This window comes from Haliaeetus albicilla, chromosome 24, assembly GCF_947461875.1.
Source record: "Haliaeetus albicilla chromosome 24, bHalAlb1.1, whole genome shotgun sequence".
Lineage (NCBI taxonomy): Eukaryota > Metazoa > Chordata > Aves > Accipitriformes > Accipitridae > Haliaeetus > Haliaeetus albicilla.
This window is the reverse complement of record NC_091506.1, coordinates 16,858,923-16,881,474: the sequence shown is the minus strand read 5'-3', so window position 1 is coordinate 16,881,474 and position 22,552 is coordinate 16,858,923. Positions and strand designations below refer to the sequence as shown.

Genomic DNA, 22,552 nt, shown 5'->3' with positions numbered 1-22,552 from the left:
TTTTTGAAACATTTCATGGCAAGATGTGAAACGGCTGTCTTTAATTGGCAGACGGGGGCCAGTGTGCATCAGTATTATGAAGCATGAAGTTGTGTACGTGGGAATGAAGAACATGAGACTGAAATAACATGCTGGACGCTGTGGGAATGTGGTTCTAGTCCTGGTTCAGTCTCCTGAATGTGAGCTCCTGTAGTAGCCTTGAGGCAAAACCAAACAAAAAACCTCAGTGGTTCAGCAAGGAAATGCTGACTGTGCATCAGAAGACTTTTTTGATAACTGGAACACTGATAAAACTGCATGTGGAATGATGATGTCCTGTGAGGTTGTCAACAGATATGAAAAGTAGACTAATGAGAGGGGTTTCAAAAGGAGCCAAGTGAATTGTTGAATAATTAGCAAATAATTTTTATGCTAGAAGACCGAGAAGTTAAAGTATATCAGTGAAAAATCTAAAAGTTGATTTTAACACGTAAAAGCTTCTGTGGGGATATGACAAATGGAAAATGAAGAAGGAACTCTACAGGCAGCAGATGGAGATGAGCACAAACCAATGTCCAGATGATGAAGCCAGATACTCATACAGCAAATGAAATGCAAGTTTCTTCTGATTGTAAGGGTTATTGATCATTGGAACAGTTTATCTGTGGTCTGCTGGATTGCCTGTTGCTAGCCACTGTGAAACTACGATGGTAGATTTTTCTAGAAGACATTTTAGCTCAGACAGGAGTTATCTTGAGAGACTCAAATTGTGCTTAAGCAGGAGGGCTGATTCAGCAGTCATACCACGCAGTCTTATCCTCAAACCTGTGAAATTATTTTCTCAAATCCCTGAACTGTTGCATGGTTAGATGAAGTCTTTCTTTGCTATAGTTTACTCCTGTATAGATTTTGTTGATGAAATGTAGCTGAATGTGTTTTTCCCTGTCAGAAACATTGCAGTGGTGATCAAAGGGAAGCTGTATGAGCTCGGCACCTTCCAGTCCAGTCTCTGTTATGCCTACAGAGAGAAAACTAAGCAAACTGAGAGTAGTTTCAGTGGTAACCCACTGAGTAGCCCAGAACATTTTAGAAGGTTCTAACTCACAAACTTCAAAGAAGAAATAATGTTTATCTTTTACTTCAGAGCAAGGTGTTGGGGCCTCCATTTCCAAGGGAGCAGAAGTCACGTACCGTGAGAGATGGCAGTGGCTTTGACTGGTCAAAGTCTGCATGTTCCACAGAAATGCTTTTTGGGGCACTGGGGATAAATGCATGGCGTCCAGGACTTCTGTTGTCACCTCTGTGTGCAAATGAGGCAGTCTGCTTTAGAGCTTACAGGATTGTGGAGTCGTTAACAGTAGCTTCTTGGGCTTAAAATGGGAGGCTTTCAGAGAAAAACATTGTTCTTAGCTGCTATCTGTGCCTTTCATCTGGAATCATAGCTACCTTTGTGACCATCTTGTGAGATGAGGGGGAGCAGCTGTGCTTAGTAAATCCTAAATCTTTCTTCAGTTATCACAGATAGATGAGTAAGTTGTAAAATATAAGAGTGCTTAGCATTTTTATCTTCCCAAGCGTATTTGATTTCTGTTTTTTTTTTTTCTCCACACTTCACAAGCTGTTGGCCTCTCTTTTGTTGTTTTACTTCTTACATGATCCTTCCCAATTTTCTAACAGGAATTCACTCAAGATCCTTGGTGACTTTGTAGGTAGACCTTTTCCCATTCTGTGACTTGTCTGTTATCTTTGGTTTCTGATCCATTTTTTATCTTCCCTCATAGTTCTTAGCTTTTTTCTGTGTGTGTAGGATACTATTGAAGTACTTCTTGGAACTCTTCAGTTGCCATCTGACTCTTGATTACGCACTGCCTCTATGCTTCTATTGGAAATTTTGAAATCTCTTAAGAGGTCATCTTCGTTTTCTGTTAGATTTTCTTCATATTATTTTCCAAGTGTCTTATTCTCTTCTCTTGCTGCTGTCAAACATGTCAAGCAGAGATGCTACATTTTCAAGTCTAGCATTTTCTAGATTGCCCTTCTTTGCTTCTAGATACTTCACTTCTACTTCAGACTTTTAAAACGTGTTCTTAATGGATTTACAGCCTATTGTTAGCTTAATTATTTTATTCTTGAGCCTTGAAACTCCCACATGTGGAGCATGAATCTGATAATTGTTGTTATAGTCTAGACCCTCTTGTTCTCTCATTGATCTTATCTTTGTGTCTAGGTAGTCTTGAGAAGTTTTATCTCCAACATGTAATGACCAGAAGGTTGTGTATTGTCCCAGAAATGGTTGTCTTAGTTATTTTGGTAGATCTGCTCATTCTTGCTAGTATACTTTCTGGTATACTTTTTGGTTGTGCTGGCTGGTGTGTGGGGTTTTTTTGTGTGGTTTTTTTTGTTTGTTTTTGGTTGGTTTTTTTAATGCTTCAGATTTAGACTGTGTTTGGGGTTTGTGTTTTCATCTGGAAGCTCCTGTTTTAACTTGTTTCCTTCTGTATTTATTTTGTTGCTATTATATTTCCAAACTGGTAAGGCTGTCCAACTGTCCTGCCTCCTCTTGGCCATTATGGCTTGTTCTTTGACTTTTAGTTCTTGCTCCACAGAGGTTTGCCAAGACTGTTTTCTTAGTAGCATCTGAGCTATGAATATGCATTTTTAGTTTGTATCATTTGAAAATCAGAGCCACATTAAAAGATACACAAGAACAAACTAAAGTTTGAAGGCACTGTCCTCTGCTGGTGCTTTGCTCTGCTTTGGGTGTATTAGCCACTGTTGTGTGGCTGTTGGTCTCCTGTGCCTTTTTGCATTTAGTTTTGCATGTTTATTTGGGGAAAGAGTTAGCTCTTGCTATAGTGAAATTAATTAGTATCAAAATAGTTTCTTTATTTATGTAGTACTATCTTCTAGTTTTGCTTTTTTTTTTTTTATGGAGCCAAAGCTGTCTATGACAGAACATTGTTGGTCTTGTAACATTGTGTTCTGGTTCCTTTCTGGACCAGGAGAGTAGTAGTGTGGAATAGCCTGGGATTCACAACCGGATAGACTTCAGGCTTATGAACTTTTTTTCATCCATTTCAGTATCTCCAGTTTCAAAACGCTGAAGATTGCTATGCGTGTTGCATGTACATAGCAGTGTGTCTTACCTCCAAGCATGCATGTACATAGCAGTGTATGTCTTGCCTCCAGGCAATGTAGTTGTATCAGCTAGGCTCAGTAGCAAACTGTTTTGTGCTCACCCTGGTTATCTTCTTACTAATTAACGTTCTGTTTGAGTGGGTGATTTGGATAGGGAAGTAGGGAAGGACTGACTTTGCCACTTTTAATGTGGGGCAAGTGTTTTGTGGTCTTAAGATTGGGATTTTTTTGCTTGCTTGTTTCAAGGTGGTTTACTCATAAACTTAAAGCTTGCTTCCCTATCACTCATGCCATCTGAATTGCCTACTTATTTCAGTCTGGGACCCAGATTTTGCTCTAAGCAAGAATTGTTACTCCTGCTTCTGGTACTTTTGTTTGAGGTTTCTGTTCCAGAGAGGTGTTTGGAAGCGTGATCACACAGATCAAAACAGTAAATTCTGTGTGAGGGAACTGACTGTAATGTGGCAAGTCCTTGGAGTTTTGTGGGAGGTGGGGGTGGGGGTGAAAAAAGTAGTAGCACTGTTTCTACTTCTTTTTCCTTTCTCCCAGATCAAGTACTGCAACTAGCAGAAACTTTACTACCTCTTCAAAATCATCAGCAAGTTCTTATTCCTCAGTGTCTGCCACTTCTGTCATTACTAACGGTGATAGCAGTAACTCCTATGGACTGAACAGCTCCCACCTGGGCAGGGGGTAAGAGCAGGAATGTTCTTTTTGTTTCTTCGTCCTTCATGTGAATGAATACTCCTGTGCATTCTTGCCTGTATAGAAAAGGAGGAGTTCTGCTACTCTTGTGTACCTGTTTATCAAACTTTGCTTTTGAAACCACTATGTTCTGCTGTTCCTTGCTCACTTGCGAAAGTAGTGCATGTTCCAGAGCGTACTAACTACTAGGGCATTGGCTGATTTTGATGGGATTGGGGGTATGAGGGAAGGGATTATTTTCTTTCTCCATCTGCCAGTGTAATAGAAGCCTTTCCAGGTAGAGATCATAATTTTCTTACTAGCTCTTACAATATGTCATATAGATTCATACAGACTCTTGCTGCATTAGGATAGTGTGCTGTGTACCTGTAGACAAAGGAAATTAATGTGTTATGAGCCATAAATTAATAATAGACTGTGTAACTATTAATGTTTCCAAAATTAGCACATATACTTCACATTCCTGGTATTCAATATTAAGCCACTATGAAGCAGCAGAAACATGTAGGCTGGTTAAACAATTTCATTAAACATTTTTTTGACTCTTACTTAATGTGATTCTTAAACAGTATTGAGGATTGGTAAACTCATTGTGGGGTTCACTGTGTTGTCTTTCTTCCAGAGGTTCTGGATTTGTCTGTAACTCTTACAACTGCAGGGACAGTGCTTCCCTGTCACAGCCTGGACTCTGTGGACTCAGTAACCTTGGAAATACCTGCTTCATGAATTCTGCATTACAGGTAAGAATTGGAAAGAACCCTCTTTAGAATTAAGCAAAAGAGCAGTCTCGCAGAGATTGTGGATTAAAATCTGTGGAAAGAGAAGCATGTTTTAATGTGATTCAATGAGGAGACTGCACCTGGAATGAAAAAAAACAACAACAAAAACAACAACCAAAAAAACCCCAACCAAACCAAAACGATCAGTTCATATTTAGTTTGGCTTATGTGTAGCATGTTAGTACTATAAAACATAGTACGATGTGAAGGGCTGGATCCGAAATGCCTTCTGAAAAGGCTATGGGGAAATTGTACTGAACAGATGCCTAACTGTAATGTAAGGTCCTAAGGCTTTGCTCTGGCAAGAATGGGCTGACGTGGAGGATGTTTTGACTTGTGTGTGCAGCATTAGCTACACGAGCAAGGCACTGCACACAGTTCTGGGGTCCCTGTTTAAAGACTCTTGAAAAATTTGAGTGTGAAAAGCTATAGGAAGGGTTCAGGGTGATTGTGTGGAGTGGTAAGGTTGTAATGGTTATGCAAAGCTAATAATTATTGGTATACTTATTTAACTTAAGAGATTCAGTTTATTTGGTTAATTTAAAAAAATTCAGAAACTTGTTAGGGATAGTTGTTTGCTAAGGAATTCAAACAAAATATGAGCCAACATATCAACTTTGATTTAAGCAATGGGCAAACTTCTAGTGTGGCACGAGTGCTACATAATGACTTCTGTCACTCTGTGGTAGCTTTGAAAGCTAGAAGAGGTCTTAAAATAACTATAATGCATTATGCATGTGGTATTCAGGATACCACAATAAACTTGGACTGCCTCACTTTTTTTGTTTGACAGGACTTTATTTTCAGTTGTATCATGGTAACCTTAAACCACATTATGTTTTATTGAACTTTACAGCTAAGAGACAACTTGTAAAATTAATTTTGATTATCAAAGTAACTTAATCTAAACACCTTTCAGTCTTGATTTTGCATGCAAACTAGTCATGTTAAAGACCAGTTTCTTTCTTTCTTGTATTTTCCATTAGGCTTTAATTTTGTAGACATCAGTCTTTCAAATGCAGATTTCTGCCTTAGTTTTTGGAAATTCTTGGAATTTTGTCAGTAACAGTGTTCCAGTGAGAGACTGGTCAAACAATAGCAGTCTGTAAGCACTTTAATGTAATTTGCCTGGAGAAAGACACTAACATCTGGGCACTGGAACTGGAAAAATTTGATGGGAAATAAATTCCACAAGGTACATGTCAAGGCAGTGAAAATGGGGTTGGCTGAAAGGCAGACTACGCTTTCCTGACTCTCTCCAGATTGCCATGTGTAACTGTGCTGGGAGATCTGTGTACCTACACCTAGTTCGTGAAGCTCTGTGCAGGCACCTGCTATGGGTCCTGAAATTTCAGGCATTCAGAAAGAGCTCTGTTTAATGTTTTATTGCTATCACAGTGCCTTGATGTCCTAGTAGTTTTGATCATAATCTCAGACTTGGCTCTCTTTGTTCACATATCTAAGTCTTCTGAGTGTCACTTACTGCTATAAGCTTTGAGTCTTTTCTTGAATTAGGGAAACTACTGTCTGTGCTAGTTTTACTTGTGTCCTGAGGTTTACGGTGATTCCCCAGGATATATTACATCATCACCATGATACACTGATGATCAGTATGTAAATAGGAGAGTAGATATGGAGTAGTATGTTTCCTGCCTTTAAAGTTTGTTAACTTTTTGATGGGGATTTTTTTAATGGCTTGTTGTTCTTTGGAGGACAAAGTATAGTTTGTGTTTCACCTCAAGGATGAACAAGGACCTCTCTTATTCTCACTGTTGTTTATATTAGGATTTCAAGGTTAGAGAGTGGATATGGGATGTAGACTTGAGAACATTAAGGTTCATCTCTAAAGACCTTCCTGACATGTTCTGTGCAGATTTCTGTGTAATACATCAGTAAGGTAGCCTAGCCTACCACCTCAGTAACGTGTGGAAAAAACAGGTACAATGTACATTAATTATAGGATTTGGTGAGTATTGGCAGGACTGTGATTGTAAACTTTACTCTTACTGACACTTGCAGGCTTGATTTTGTGTCAGACTTCAGCATTACACCAAGAGATTCTACTCAAATTGAAGCATCAGTGGAAGTTACAGAACAAATTAACAAAATGTGGAGGGATATAATGCCAAGAGCAGATATCTTCCAGAAATCTGGGTTGTTGGTTTTTTTTTTCACAAGGTTGCTTGCTCTTTGCTTTGCTGAACTATTAAATACAGTAACTTTATATCAATGCTTAAAATTATTCTGCACCAAAGGAATGGAAGGTGCCAAATGCAATGTCAGTTTTAAAGAAATTTCTGAAGAACCAAGGAGCTGCAGACCAATGAGCCTTACGCCTTAAGATAAGGCTTAAGAGAAAGTTAAGAGCAGTAGAAACTGCTCCAGAGGGGTGACTTACACTTATGGGCAAATACATTGTATAGGAGGGAAGTCAGTGTGGCATCTGCAAAGAGAAACCATGTTTCAGAAATGAGCTGGTGGTCTTTTGAATGCTGCTTTGGTGGTATTTCTTGTTGATTTCAACCATGCTTTTGAGTTGCAATGGTTACAGTGTCCTGCCTTCCCAATAGATTTTTTTTTTTTTTTTTAAATTAAATATGTACTTAAATTCAGTCTCACAGGTTTGTTAATAGCATAGTACATGTTCTGATGTGAAAGCTGGGTTTGTTATTTCATTGTTGCACAGATTTATTGTCCTGTGCAGCAAATTAATTTTTTAATGCTTTTTCAGTGTCTGAGCAATACCCCTCCTCTGACTGACTATTTCTTGGAAGATAAATATGAAGCTGAAATAAATCAGAACAATCCACTGGGGATGAGGGGAGAAATTGCAGAAGCCTATGCAGAGCTCATTAAACAGATTTGGTCTGGCAGACAGTCTCACGTGGCCCCACGTATGTTTAAAGTAAGTATTCTATGTTCTTTTAGGATAGCTCTTTGACAGAAGAAACAGTGAAAGCTAATATGGCTTCCATATATTTTGGTGTTATGAAAGCAGTAATGAGAGAATTGCTTCAGGGTTGTTTCATGTTTTATGTAAATGCTTTCCAGGGTACAGGGAGGAACTTGCCAGTGAGTAGTGTCATACCCCAGAATTGGTTACTGCTCTTTAATGTTCAATGCCTTACTTAGTAAATGACCTTCCAGCCTGAGAGCTGTTACAGATGCATCAATATGATCTTTGCTACAAAACTAGGCAAGGTCATGTGAATTGCCAGCCGTGAACTTTAATCAGTGAGAAAATGTGTGCAAGTTATAAATTTCAAAAATGAAATTATAAAGTGGAGAGCAAAATGCATCCCCTTGTCTATAATGTTATCTATTGATGTCATGTTCCCAGTGCTTCAGTGTGAAGAGCTGCTTTCAGCTGAAGTACTGCAAAGTAGCAGTTGTATATGAACCCCTTGGAAAATTGTAACTATGTCTTTTGTTTTAAATATATTGCAAAGATGCTCCAGTGCAGAACAATGTAATTAAAGCATCCAAGGAACACTAAGAGTTTGCTTCTATAGTGCAATCTCAGTACGCTGAGGAAGAATAACATCCCAAATACATGAAATAAACGATGACCTGATACTAATGTAAATGTGCATCCTGTTGCTGTTTAGGTTTTGCATGGTATATAGTCTTGAAGTTGAGGGTATATGCTTTTGAGACCTAGAGCAAAAGTCTCATGGACTACAGAAGTCTGTCCTCTGTAGGGTCATAGGTAGTTCTGAAACAAGTAGAAGTTTAATTTCTGTGACTTGGAGGTGCTGACACATTATCCACTGCTTTTAAAGTTGTTCTGTAAACTTCCGTTCAGAGGAAATACGTGAATCTGTAGGAAACATCAATAAAAGTGTCTTAATGTGGGCTGTTCTTGTTTAAGACTGGAACAAGAATTACTCTTTATTTCCTAGTACAGTATCACTTGTGATTTTTCTAACAATTGTTGCTGATTTAGTGACAGTGTTAACTATCTCTGTAATGTAAACAGCCCTTCAGTTTGGGCTCCCTTGCGGTTGTCATCCTGAGTGATTAAAATGTTCTAAGCATAATTTTGCAAGTCTGTTGGACTCTTTGTGTTTATGAGAAAACTAGTGATGGTCACTAGGACTGACCACTCCTTCAGTTAATTGTTGGTTTTCCTGTGGGACCCCTCTCCATTGTTTTTTTAGAAGCAGAAACACTAAATGGCAGTGTTGTGAGATAGCAGTTATGAAATAACAGGCTGTTACATGGGTGTGCTTTTTCTGGCTCTTGCTAACTCAGGCTGTTATGTTTCTTAGCTTCATATCACAATTTTTAGAATAGCTAGAGATTACTGTGGCGAGGATTTCAATCTCAGTTTTAAGCTAGTTTTGTTAGTTCATAAGTATCTTCTGCAGGCATTTTCAGTCTTGCAGTCCACCTGCTTCAAGATGCTACCTTATAGCAAGTCTGCATTGTGGGAACTGCAGGTTTCTGAAAGAGAAATTAAAGTACAAAATTCATCAGGCAGGTAGGTTTTGTGTACTGGTTGTTTGCAGGTTCCTAAATTAATACTGATAACTTAGATTTCTAGCATCACACCACTAAATGCATTCTTCCCTCTAAACACTGGGGCGGGGCGCAAACCTAGTTGGGAAAATTATTCTGGCACTCTTGCTGCGTTAGCATCCAGTTCACTGTGGTCTACTGCTCACATAAGGTAGCATGGAGTTGATTGCTGAGAAAGCTAGGATGTGAGTGTTTTTATTTCTGTCTTTTACACATAGGTAGTGCTCACCCCCCTCTGACTCTTGCCTTTGTGTTTCAGACACAGGTTGGCCGATTTGCTCCGCAGTTTTCAGGATACCAGCAGCAAGACTCGCAGGAACTCTTGGCTTTTCTTCTAGATGGCTTGCATGAGGATTTGAACAGAGTGAAGAAGAAGCCCTACTTGGAGCTGAAGGATGCCAATGGCAGACCTGATTCGGTATGGTGCCCTTTACCTGAGGGTAAGGCAGGTAGCGCTTCCAAGGGAGTTTAGTTGGCTTTTGTGACTCTTCCTGGCCTTCCCGCTCACAGGCCACACAAACATTCTCCCTGTAAAGCAGTGTACCTGGGAGGGGAGAACCCTGTCGTGCTTTATGGCATGGCTGACTCTTCATGACACCTTGTGGCATGTTGCTGTTGCTCTGCCTTAACAGCAGAATGTCTGTTCTTATACTGGCATGCAGGAAGATGTGGTTATGATACAATACTGTTGTGGTTCTGCAGTGGAAAGGAAGGAAGTTGATCTTGTGACATAACAGCTGTCTTAAAGTATGCTGTAGTTACTACCATAACTGTTCCTCCCTGACTACTCAGGCCCACCTTCTTCCTCCTGGTAGATTGAGCAGCAGCTTTTAGCATCAGTTTGAGGAGAATGCTTACTGTGCAGGCCATCATACTTGCCTGTGGACTTGGGTGAGACTAGAAGCATTGTCATGCAGAGGTGCCGGGGTGTCCCTCAGATAAGGGTCTGAACACGTGCCCTGGGCATGGGGTTGTAAGCAGCCATTCTGGTGTCCCACTAGTAGATAGCAGAGTGTCAAATGAAGTGAGCTTTTAGGCCAGACTTCTCGTGTGTGCTCCCTCATGGTCTCTAGACAAATGTAATCCATGAGCTAGATTTAAAACCAGGTTGAACAGGGTGCATGAAATCACTGGTCAAGACAAGGAGAGAACAAAGGTATAAGTGACTTTGTACAGCCGTGGATCTTGAATTCCTAATGTTTGGTGAACTACCTCATCTCCTTAAGAAGCTTAACTTGATTTTTCTCCTTTCTGGTGCCATGGAAATGGGTACACTGATATTAAAGCAACTTCACATTGTATTTAATTTAAATTTGAATTTAAACACCCTTGGGCTCCAGTTACCCACTCTACCTAAATAGAGAAAAGTAATTCTCTTACAGCATTTTCCTGACAGAGGCCAAAAAGGTGTCTTCTGTTCATTTTTCTCCCTGCCTTTTCTCTATCCTCTGTTTCCCAGTCAACACTGATGCATGAGCCCCTTGCAGACACTTTGTTTCTCTGAAGTTGGCAAACACCATGCTCACATTAAAATGAGACACATGATAGCGAAATGTCTTTACCTAAGTGAACTCACATTCTCCTCATCAGGCTTTTACCTCTTGTCACAGTACAGACAGCTGCAACATACAGACAAATGCAGGGTCCAGAGTAAAAATATTAGGTAGAAAGATGCTTTAGGAGCCCCTAAAAGCTAGATGCAGTAATTATTTTTAGGAGGTGTATGTGACTAGTTGTTTTTCCTGTTAACTGGCAATAACTTCATGTCTTTTGCCTTTTCTTGCATAATATAGTGCATGTGGCAACACCACAAGAATGTGTAATCTTTTTTTTTTTTCTCCAAGAAATGCTGATAATTGTGGGATGGAAAGGATGCCCAGCATGCCTTCCTTTTATTTAGGTACTTCCCTCCCCCTGATATAGGAAATGTACATGTGTTTTTGCCTTGCAACCATATCACTGCAGTTGGTGGAGCTTATTACTCTGTTCCCATCTCAGCATCCTCCTTAGTGACAGTAACGTTGCAGTGTGTGTGTATCTCTGGCACTTATTTCACTTGAGATACATATAAAATGTATGGTATTGTACCATAAACTGAAAGTCTCATGCTAAGAAGAGCCTCTGACTGCAATGAGTAGACAAATGTCAGTTATCAGATGCCCTTAGGTAAGGAGTTTGTAAGTTGCATTGTGAAAGTCTTCGAGGGACTTTAATTAGTCTCCTTTTATACTTCTTTTGTGAAACATGGACCATCATTTTCCAGGGAAAAATTCTCTTACTTTTTTCTCCGAAGTTGTAACTGCAGTTGTCTTTCAAAAGCAGGGGGCAGCAGTCTATTCCTCATGGAGGAGAGTGGAGTGTATCTTGTTAGCAGCTTGTTGTCCTGAAGAGCAGCGTGTAACCCTGTCACTGTCCCTTTGGCTCCATTCATGCTACTGGCATTGTGTGCACCAAAGAATACCTGACCAAGTGACTCAGCTAAAACAGAAGTATTACATTTGACTTGACACAAGGCCTTAGTTTCACTGAGGAAAAAATCCCAGTGTGTTATGCTGGACACACTGGTAGACCCCACCCTTTCTGTGAAATTTACCTGTCAGTATCAATTTTCTGAGTTTTCTTTGATTCCTGTGCTTGCCATGCTATGGAAGTGATTGCAAGAAAAAAACTTTTAATGTATTTTTTTTCTTTTTATAGGAGGTGGCAAAAGAGGCCTGGGAGAATCACAGGCTGAGGAATGATTCTATTATTGTGGATATTTTTCATGGTCTTTTCAAATCTACCCTTGTTTGTCCCAAATGCTCCAAAGTTTCTGTGACCTTTGATCCCTTCTGTTACTTAACCCTTCCACTGCCCTTGAGGAGAGATCGTCTCATGGAAGTTACCCTGGTATATGCAGACCCACAGCACAGACCTGTCCAGGTGAGGCATGTTGAAGACACGAATTTCTTTAAGTCATCTGAGTCTTTCTCTTAGGTTTTAAAGTTGAGACTTTTAAAATAATCCAAAGGACATTGATGTCCACCTTTGAGTGAAGTAGGATGGGTTTTTTAATGTAAAAACTGGAAATTGAACACATGAAATCAAGTGGCTTTGTAAAATCTTGGTTTGTGAGACTAAGGTCATGGGTCAGCTGGAAGTGGCTTACCTGTTCCTGTGATGAGATTACCTGTGCAGGATGTATTGCTCCCTGAAAGCAGTAATGTGTTTGCGTTGGCATGTTTACCTCGTGTTACCTTGGAAAATGTAAAGGTGAAACTTACCTAAATGGGTAAAGCCTCTGAATTTCAAACAGAAATGAAAAACAATCCCTCTTGGGGGAAAAAAAAAAAAAAAAAACCAAACTTGATTGCTTGCTCAATTCTAAGATAGACTGATTTTTAATTCCTCCTTTCCCCCCCCTTTTATTTTCAAATGGGCCTGTGGATAGGCACACACATACCTAAAGTAACCTTGTGCTTGCCATGCATGTCAAGAGAAGCACAAGATGTGGGAGGCCCAAGCAGAGTGACTAGATGTCCTGATGCAGTTTTGGAGGCACTGCTTGGCAATATTTGCATGTGCTGTGGATTATAACTGTGGGTGGTAAAACTCGTGCTTTGTATATACACTGTTAGTTTGAGGAGGGTGGTAGGTACAGTGGAGAAGAATGTATGCTGAATTCACAATAAATTTTCATCCTGCTTTTTGTACAGCTATGAAATTAAGGACAGCTACACTTGTTCTTGTCACTAAGACTTTATAAAGGGCAAGAACAAAGAAAGGATTCATTGAGAAAACAAACAAGTTACCAGTAGCATAGAGACTGAAAGGATAAATTCTACTTTAAAGAATCAAGATTAACAGAACTTCCGCTACCTGGGGCTTTTTTAGATGAGCTGGCCACGTGCACGTTCTGCATCCCACCTTCAGTCTCTTTGTGAGCAATTCTTTGCGTTTTGTGATCTCCCAGTTGGGAAGCCAGAGGTGTGCACCACTACTCCCCTCTGGTGTGTGACACAAGGAGGAGCTGTGTCTGTGCCATGTGGGTTGTGCTAAGAGAAAGTGAACTGAAAGCCACAGTGGAATATGCAGATGGATAGTATAACTGAGAAGATTCTGGTGAATATTGATACATAACTCCTTTTAGTCAAGGCAAGTACATTCCATGTAATTCTCTCTGAGTGTGTGCCTATCTGTAACCTACAGTGCCGTTGAATCCTTCTCTAAAACATACGGTACTGATTACTTGATGGAGGAAGGATGCCAGGTTAAACCAAACTGTAGATGCTTGTGTTCTGGTGCACCTGTATTCTTGCATCCATGCACATTCCTGGTTGCAGAATGTCACTTAGCCATGTTAAAAGCTCACAGATCTGTCTTCAGGGAAGTGTTCAGAGCACTGGAAGTGGAACCAATGGATTATCGTATGTTTAGCATCCGAGGCAGAGCATTCCCACTGACTTACAAGATACTTCTGCTTAGGAGTGTGGAAGGTTTCTTGACTGTGCCCCTCGTGCTTTTTGTAGCCTAATGTGAGTGGTGCATTGACTCAGGCCAGCAGCCAACCACTCACACAGCCTCTTGTTCACTCCCCCCTGCCCTCTTCCCAGCAGGAGTGAGGAGAGACTAGAAAGAACAAAAGCAAGAAAACCCATGGGTAGGGATAAAGATAGTTTAATAAGTGAAGGAAAAGTGGGGAGGTGGGGTCAATGACACAAATGACGCGAAGGAAATCACTTGCCACTTCCCACGAGCAGACCGGTGCCCAGCCACTGTCTGAGCAATAACCTTGGAAGCCAAAAACACCCTTTTTTTCTCTACCACAATTTTTATTGCTGAGCATTACATTGCATATATAGTATGGAATAGCCCTTTGGGCAGTTCAGGACCACTGTCCTGGCTGTGTCCTCTTCCAACTTATTGCCCACCCCAGCCTACCTGCGGATGGAGCATAGCAGAGACAAAGAGAAAGTCTTGACGCTGCACAAGCACTGCTCAGCAATGACTAAAACATCAATGTGTTACCAACACTGTTCTAGCCGCAGATCAAAAATGTGCACCATACAGGGTGCTATAAGGAAAGTAACTCCCTCCCAGCCAGCCCCAGTACAGGGTAATACATGGTGTGTCCTATTCTGGGTGAGCTCTGGGGATTTGTTTCAGTCTGAGGACATGTCCGGAACAGAACTCTTAGAAGAGGTAAACTACAGCCTGTATTGATGACATTGCCCATCAAATGAAGATTTACGTGGTCTGATCTGCTCAGGAGGGTCCATCCTTGTATGCCATCCACACAAATGTTTGCCTTCCTGTCTGTCAAGACTTCTAACTTGACCTCCAGAGGCACTGGGGAGAATGGCTCTAGGATGTTTTTTATCACATAAAGAAGCAGCAGTTTATGTTCTGAGCAAGCTGCTGTGTCTGGTGATTTTTTTTTTTTTTTTTTTTTTTTTTGGTGGGTTTTACTACTGCTGAGCCTGATCAAAGCAGAAGGCAACTGTTTATGGCTCTTTCATTCCCTCCAAATCCCTGCTTTGTAAAGTAGAGCTGAGATACAGAAGGCCTTGAAGTGTGTGGCTGTGACCTTAACTTCAGCAGAACTCCTATAAATTAAAGGTTTTATTTCCATTTTCTTGCTCTCTGCATTGCATGAGTTTATTTTGCCTAGTGTAAGCATGATGTTATCTTTGTTTCTAGTACCGGGTTGTGGTGCCGATGATGGGGGCTATCTCAGATCTGTGTGAATCACTCTCCAAACTCTCTGGTGTTCCTGCAGAAAACGTAAGGATAAATGCAGCACAGTAATTTTGATAAATGTTTGTTTTTCTTGAAGCATTTTGGTGGCTTAGCTTTGAGATGGGTGATAAGCTGAACTTAATGAAATAGTGACAAAACCCTAACAAGTTTGAATGCTGTTCTTTGATTGTAAAATAAAAAGATGCATGAAACAATCTGTGTTTATTCTGATACTTCCATTGCAGTAGACGAAGGGGCAGAAAGCTAGCCCCCACCCCCAGCATTTCTGATAGTGTAGTTTCTTAGTACTGAGAGATGTTCTATGTCTGTTTTGGGTCCACCTCTTCTTGGATATCCTTTTAATAACAAAGGGATCAGGTGAGCTTTTCCAGAGTGAATGGTTTCCTAGTTGGTGGGGTATTCTTAGGATGCCAGTGTAGCACTTAAATTGATTTCAGTTAATTATAGATGTGACTGATCCGTGCCTGAAATCCTAGCCTGTTGCCACTTTGATCTTGGGATCTGTGCTGCTGTTTCCACCAGGCTGACTTGCAGCTGTTGGAATTGCATCTCCTCAGTACCTCTATAAAATCAGTGTTACTTGCTTTTTCTGATCCATCTTAACAAATATAGCTGATTAGCTACTGGGTGCTGTTATAGAAAACAGCGTTGATGTTGGTGTGCTGAAAATTCTGATAAAGAGAAAACAGGAATAAACTGTTGCTTGAATTTAAAGTTAGTTTGCCTAAATTTATGGAAGCTTTTATTATAATCTTTTTGCAAATATCACTTGCTGTTCTAGATGGTGGTGACAGACGTGTATAATCATCGATTCCACAAAATCTTCCAAATGGATGAAGGTTTAAATCATATCATGCCAAAAGACGACATCTTTGTGTGAGTAAAGTGGGAAGATGCCATGATGCGAAGAATACTACAAAACATTCACTTTGGTTTCAGGATATAAAACCCGAATTCCCCCCCACCCCCTCAAAACCTAAGCCTTCCTGTAGACCTTTTGTATGACTTAGCAGTAATGCAGCACTTCTCCTAGCAGCAAATCAGCATGTGCAGTGTTTAGTAGGTGTTTTCCTAACACAAGGGAAGTCATGGCCCTGGGTAATGATGAACTTTTTGTGTGGTCTGTGTTCTGCGTTTTGGAACTTTCTACAAGCCTATTTCAGAGATGATAACGTATGTCTGGATTACAATTATGCTTTCACTGGCATTTTTAGGCAAGCTCAAGCTTACTGTTCTTATGCTCCAAATCAGCCAAGAGCCTTGGAGCTCTTATTAGGATAGCATGAAGTCTAAGCTGTTGTACTCTGCCTTTCCAAAAACCATCACAGTTGTTACAGCACCCAACTAACCATGACTGGGGGTTCTTGATAAACTCTTGACTGGTGCTTACGCTATTTGTATCTTAACTGTGGTTGTGAGGGACTTCAGCGAAGGTGAGGATTTGGTTGTGCTTGATGTTCTACATACAAGTGGTGGATGAGATGTCTCCAGTCATCTGTGAAATCTGGTGAGGAGAGCAAAAGTCATGTTCCTCTATTGCAGCTGGAAAATGAAAAATATTGCACATGAAGTGCAAAACGGACTTTGAGGCTCGCAACTGAACCTGGGGCTTGTGAGGTCAAATCCAGCCCTTTATCATAAGTCCAGTCTTCCTCACATGAGAATATTCCAGTGCAAGGATGTTGCTTCTGTAAAATAGCTGCACCAGTGTGAAGTCCTGCATTAATATACTCTGGTGCAATGTGTACCTTTCACTGAGTGGGATGCTGTGACATGCTGCTTGGTGCTATTCTGTCATGCTGTCTGTCATGATCTAATTGCTGAGATGTAATGTCTGAGTTTTTCTGAAAGTTCTTGTCGTGTTGTTTTCTTCAGTTGCACTGAAAGGTGAGGCCAGTTAGGATGCCTAGGAAGGACATTTGGCTTCTGTGAAATCGTTTTGTGAGGGTATTGTAAAATGTTAGATCGTAAGTAAGTCTGTCTCCAAAGCTAGTAAAACATTGAAAAAACAAGCAGCATGATATTACAATGGTAATTACAAAAAAACCCCCACTTTCCTACAGGCGTAACATGTTGCGTATCCCTCCACAGAAAACAACTATGTCTGAATTGGGTCTGCTCAGGGGGAAGCATTAGCTGAACTGCAGCTCCACGTGTATTTTCCTTTGCAGTCACCACTTCCTTTTATGTGCAGGCGCAACTGTAAATGAGGTGATGCTGTAAGTCATAGTCAGAGTGAGTGAACTGACCTGGGTTAAAAATAACCCTGCAAGGAAGAAGAGAGGTAGAAGGAGGAAGTTTTGCTAATCCTGTTTTTCTATGTACACCCTCTAAGATGTTTTCAGCACTGTGGGGCAAGAGCAAGCAGCGAGGCACCAGGGCAAGAATTAGGAGAAAGCTGCTCACAGAAACTTCCTTTAATGGGTGATGCTGCCAGGAAAAATATATGTAAAGTAATATTCTAACCTACAGGTAAAAAACAGCATTCATTTATTGAAAGGGAGTCTTGTCTCAAAAATGCAACAGAGAAACACTGATTCATAAAGAGCAAAACTTCTTATTTAAAGGTAAATGCATAATTACTTTTATTGTGGACAATCTGCTTACCTTGTCTGGTTATAAAAAGTGTGCTCTTAGGTGTTCTAAGATTTAATTAAATCATTCAAGAAATGGTAGTAGTAGTGTCTGTTTCCATCTGTTAAAGTCTTGTATCTGCTGAAGCAGGTGTGAAAGGAGGGATTGACAGTACATCAGTTTTGTGTTAAGATTGGTACAAGGAGGGAGTGATCAGGGTGGGTCTTCAACTTGGGATTTCTGAACTGCAGGTTTGAGTGATTCTTTAGGAATTTTTACCCTTTTGCTGTTACTTGCTTGTAGAGCCTGAGGTGAGCAGGCTGTGAGAGTGTAGTGGCACTTGCAGAAACTTTGAAAATTGTCACTGAAAGGAGTCAGTTGGATTTAAGACTAGCTGTGTTAGGTTTTTGGTTTATTGGGCTCTTGCAAACTGATGACACTAGGAATATGCTGAAGGCTTTTTTTTTTTACTCCATGTGTTACGTGTTTCTAATATCTTTCTAAGAAATTTTGATTTTATTTTTCTTCGCAAGAAATGTTTTTAATTTTTCTTTGTATGTAGCCCATGGTCTAAGGAGTCCTTCAGATCTCTTAAAACTCTTCAGTAAGTTGAAACTGTCTTCTAAAAGTTTTTTCAGGCTTTCTAAATCTTAACGTTTAAGACTGTGAGAATTCTCTGAGTTGCTTTTGGAGGAGTAATATGGTCTGTTTGGACTTGGTACATCATTGCTAAAAAAGTGCATAACTTCCAAAGTAATGTGAGTATTTTTGTCCTGCTGGCTTCAAAACTTGTTTTCCATTGGGGAATGTACTTGTAGCCATGGAGGTGCATCTCTGCCTTCTGCTTCTTGCAGAAAGGATGATTTTATACCTGCTAGAGAGGAATCCTGCACAGAACCCCATCCCAGCACTTTTAGCTGTCACGCTGGCCCTTGTATGTTTTCCTTCAGTGCTGGGACTTCTCTGGGGTTGCCTGCTTGCTTTTTTTGATGAGAAGCAAATGCTGCTCTGACTTGCACCTAACGACTGCAACCCACCTTGGGGCTGGACCCAGGCACTGCAGTGCTTTCTTTGTGGGCCTTTTCTCCAAATCCAGAGCAGGAGCAGCCCTCTTCACTCCTCCTGTGTTCTCTGGTTGACTTGTTCCTTCTAGCCTAACTGGTTTAGTGTTCCTAAAGTATCCTGCTTTTTACGTTTTTGGTGTGAAAACATATCTTATGCTTATCCTAAGTGCTGGTTGACTAACATTCAGCATTCGTTCCTGCACCTTAGCTGGGTTGGTGCAACTGTGGAACTAAAAGATAACCTGGGTCAGGATGCAGGGCAGTGTTAAAGTAACCGTTCTCTTGTCTGGCCTGGAGTGCTGTGTTGCTCTGGTCACAGCTGTCCTGTTGTACCCGTGGAAGCGGCTCAAGAGTGGGGCAGGGATGGATTAAACAGAAACTTCTCAAGTGCTCTTCAGGCTGTTACATTTCTGGCAGAAGTTACCAAAACCAATGTGTCAGATCAGGGCTTGCTGCCTTCCTGAAGAAGTTGTGTGATGCCTGGCTAAAGAATGCGGCAACCTGGTGGTCCTATGTTCAGGTTGCTGCTGCTGCCAGTAACTTCAGGAGTTTCTGATATCCCAGCAATTTACTTACCTTCTTAGATTACAGGCAAATATCTTGCTGTTTATTAAATGGAGGAATAAAAAATATTGCAAAAAAATCTTTCTTTCAGAAATCTTCCACTTTTAAAGAACTAACTTGCTTCCACTTGAAACTAAAAATATGTAATTGAAATAATGTAGAGTTGAGAAATATTCTGTTTCCCCAAAGTCAATGAAGAAGACTTGAGTGCCCATTAAAAAGCATTTTTTTCTTTTAGTTTTAAATTAAGGCAAATTCTTTAGAGAAGCGACAGGAAAAGACTTGCTTCTTATGACTTGAAGGATGGCTCTGTATGCCTGCATAGTCCACAAAATGTTCAGCTTGGAAAAGATCCTCTTGTGCTGACTGGTGATGTAGTTGTGGGGTGTATCACTAGTTACACTGAGTAATGTATCTCTCTTCTGTTCCTGAAAGAAAACTATCTTTGTATTGCTTAATGAGGGGAACAGCTGCCTTTTATTAGAAAGTATAACTGTGTAATGTTTCACAGTGACCGTATTTTCACCCAAAATTCACAACTGAAATATATAACAACCTAAAAAAGATTCAATATATCATGCTAACCCATCAAAAGTTTATTTGCACTACATTTATACTGGATATTGCCACAAAATAAACTTCTAAGAAGACTTTCTAAAGTGTTAAGTTGGGCTGACAAGATAGCAATTAATTTATAAGCAAGGAAGAAACCCTCTGGAAGCTTCTTGCCTACCATGTTTTGAAAACATAATTTTTCCTGAGATTGGTTTGAATCACTTAATTGTCTTGTGTAGTAAGACTAAAACATATCAGCTTCTATTTTAGGAGATTAGAAGTTACAGAAAAGATGAGTTTTTTAATAGCATTACTTATGTTACAAATCAAATAGGAAAACTGCATCATTTCAGGATATTGTGCTCACAGTGCAGCAAAGCTAAGTGAGAGGTATGTCAGCTATCAGGTGAGAAAAACAAACTGGAGAGGGATATCTGGTAATTATGGTACCTTTTGCAGGGTGCGTTCTTAGGTACTAAATGTTAACCTAGACGTCTTTAAAGTTGACATACAATATACAACCTGGGATATGACTGAGGACCCTTAGTTAACCATTTGTATTTAAATAAGAGATATTTTCTAGAATCAAAACATCTCTTGTATTTAAATTAGCATGATACGGTCTCATGTACTTGAACTCTTTCCTAATTCATTTTTTATTGATCCCATTCCTTTTATATACTGATCATCTGTTCTTATGTTCTGGTAATGTCCAGTGGCAAGACTTCCCTGTTGGCATACTGTCACATGTACATCTCATTACTTGTTTTAAGTAATTGAAGTTAGATGCAAAGTTTCTTTCACTGGTTAGAAAACAAAGTGCAAAGAAGTAAGCAATTCAGAACAGTTAAATCAGTACAGTGTATTCAGAAATAGGTTTCTCAGGTGTACATTCCCCAAACTTATATTTTAAAATTGCAGACTGCTCAGTGGGTCCTAGTGATTTTTGAGGTGTTTTCCTGAAGGATTTTGCTGCCTTGTCTTTGAATTTGGATATGCTCACAGGTCTTTCCATTTGTTCCTTCCCAATAGCCACACTGAGAGAATTACGAGAGAAGCTGTGATAAACTTAAGACAGTACCCTTCAGTGCCTGGTGGTAGTGTTTAAATCATCTTTTTAACAGTGTAACAGTTTCCTCACCTGAAAAGTGCTCCTCCCTTCCACTGGCAGAAACAAACCCAGGTTGTGTTAGTAATTGTCTGTGGTTGTTTGCCAGAGTCTGAGAACACAAAGGATCAGTGTGTAGTGATAGGGGCAGCTACAAGGCTCCTGGGCTCTGATTGCTGCTCATGAGCAGCTGCCATCACATTGTTCCTTTGTGCCTTGCTTTCCTTGTCCCCCTCTAAACAGGACTTTGCTCAGAGTCCAGCAGAAATTCCCCCTGTGATCACCTGGGTGGTTGTCTTCTGTAACAGAAATCAGTTGTTTCAATGGTTCTGAAGCTTTAGAGTCTTGTAGTAACTTAAACTGGTAGTTCTTGCCTTATGTACATTTCTTAGCATCACCTTAAGTTGTCTCAGGACTGAAAAATTGAAATATAAATGGTCAGTCTCTTGCAGTATTTCTCCAGATTTGCTTTGCTGAAAGCAGTAGCCAGACCTGGGTCTGCATATGACAAAAATAACCCCATTGGTTCTACAGACTTCTGATTTTAGGGTGTTGTGTGCTAGCCAGCTAGCAACACACATCTCAATTCAAAATTCAAGGAAGATTTGAAAAGTGTAGATAATGTGTGTCCCAGCAGGGAAGTGGTTTTAGGGGACAAAAAAAAAAGCCTGTATTTTTGTACTGTTGTCTCTTGTTTTTAACACCAATGTCTGTTAAGTCTTAACTTTCAATTTAGGCCTCTTGTATTGGTTGATTACTGAGCAGAATATAGATTTCCATGAAATACTTCAGTTGTAAATGTCACTGAGCAGGAACTCACACAACATGTTGCAGTAGGAGTAGTGTAGCTGGAATGTGCTTTATTGTTTTTCTATTTGCTTGACAGAGGGCATGGTCTGCAGGCACAGATACTGTAGTCCAGACTGTACTGTTGATGAATATTTGTGAAATGTGCAATATGTGGGATGTATAGAATATTGAGCTTGCACCTTTTTTAGGTGATTTCAGTGGTTGGAAAAGCTGTATTTTTTTCCTGTTTTCACCATAGGAATATGACAGAAGACACGTTCAGCTTTGTGTGATTTTTGCAGAGCACCTTGGACATCTTGAGACATGCATTGTGAATTTCCATGTCCCCCTAAAGTGGTGGGAGATGCTGAATCTTGGGGGGCGGGGCAAGAACTGGACTCCATTTGGCATTTAAGCTGAATGGACAGTAATTTGGGGAAAAAAAAAAATCTGCCCTGGATGGCTAAGATATATTTTCCCTTTCAGCTGCTCGGTTTCTGGTTCATCGATTCTTGTGGTGTATTACCTTACCTGGTATGCTCTCTGATATTAAAACTTCAAAAAGAAGACATGCGAATGTCACTGGGCTTCTTGATATTTAAGCGACTTTAAGTAGCTGTCAGATGCATCCCGAAATGAACCTGGCTTCTTTTACACAGAAGGACAAAACTATACATTTTCTTCTCCAGGTCACCTGAAAGGGGATGAGAATTTGGGGCTAGAATTCTCCAAGCCTCTTCTTTCACAAGGCTTTGCACTCATCTCTTTCTCATCATGACAGGCTTGGAAACATAGTGTAGTCCTGATGCAAGATGTGTTAATATTTAGCATCAGAGAAGAGGTGAGATGCTTGCAGAAATATAGGGGTTTGATATAAGACTTGAAGCAAGATTGCTGGCATGATGGGTAGGGGCAGTGCAGCCAAAGAACGGTGGGACTAGCCTGCTTCTCACAGCATTGTAAATGTTTCTCCTGAGGCATGTTGTTCCTGTGAAAGGACAGGGAGATCTGTGGCAAATGATCAGAAAGTCACTTAC

At 40.3% G+C, this 22,552-nt stretch overlaps 1 protein-coding gene across 3 annotated transcripts in view; it reads left to right on the top strand.

The window, feature by feature from the left end:
- USP4 (ubiquitin specific peptidase 4) overlaps positions 1-22,552 on the top strand; it is a 52,846-nt gene that overhangs the window by 17,783 nt on the left and 12,511 nt on the right. For 2 of the 3 annotated variants that reach the window (XR_011329701.1, XM_069812342.1), the window contains exons 7-13: positions 3,667-3,810; positions 4,445-4,562; positions 7,333-7,506; positions 9,382-9,540; positions 11,820-12,044; positions 14,802-14,885; positions 15,643-15,737. Coding sequence is in view for 2 of the 3 variants with exons in the window: in XM_069812342.1 (XP_069668443.1) it covers positions 3,667-3,810; positions 4,445-4,562; positions 7,333-7,506; positions 9,382-9,540; positions 11,820-12,044; positions 14,802-14,885; positions 15,643-15,737 (999 nt within the window). In the remaining variant the exon portion in view is untranslated. The remainder of the gene's footprint in view (positions 1-3,666; positions 3,811-4,444; positions 4,563-7,332; positions 7,507-9,381; positions 9,541-11,819; positions 12,045-14,801; positions 14,886-15,642; positions 15,738-22,552) is intronic. The other variant, XM_069812343.1, reaches the window with a different exon arrangement.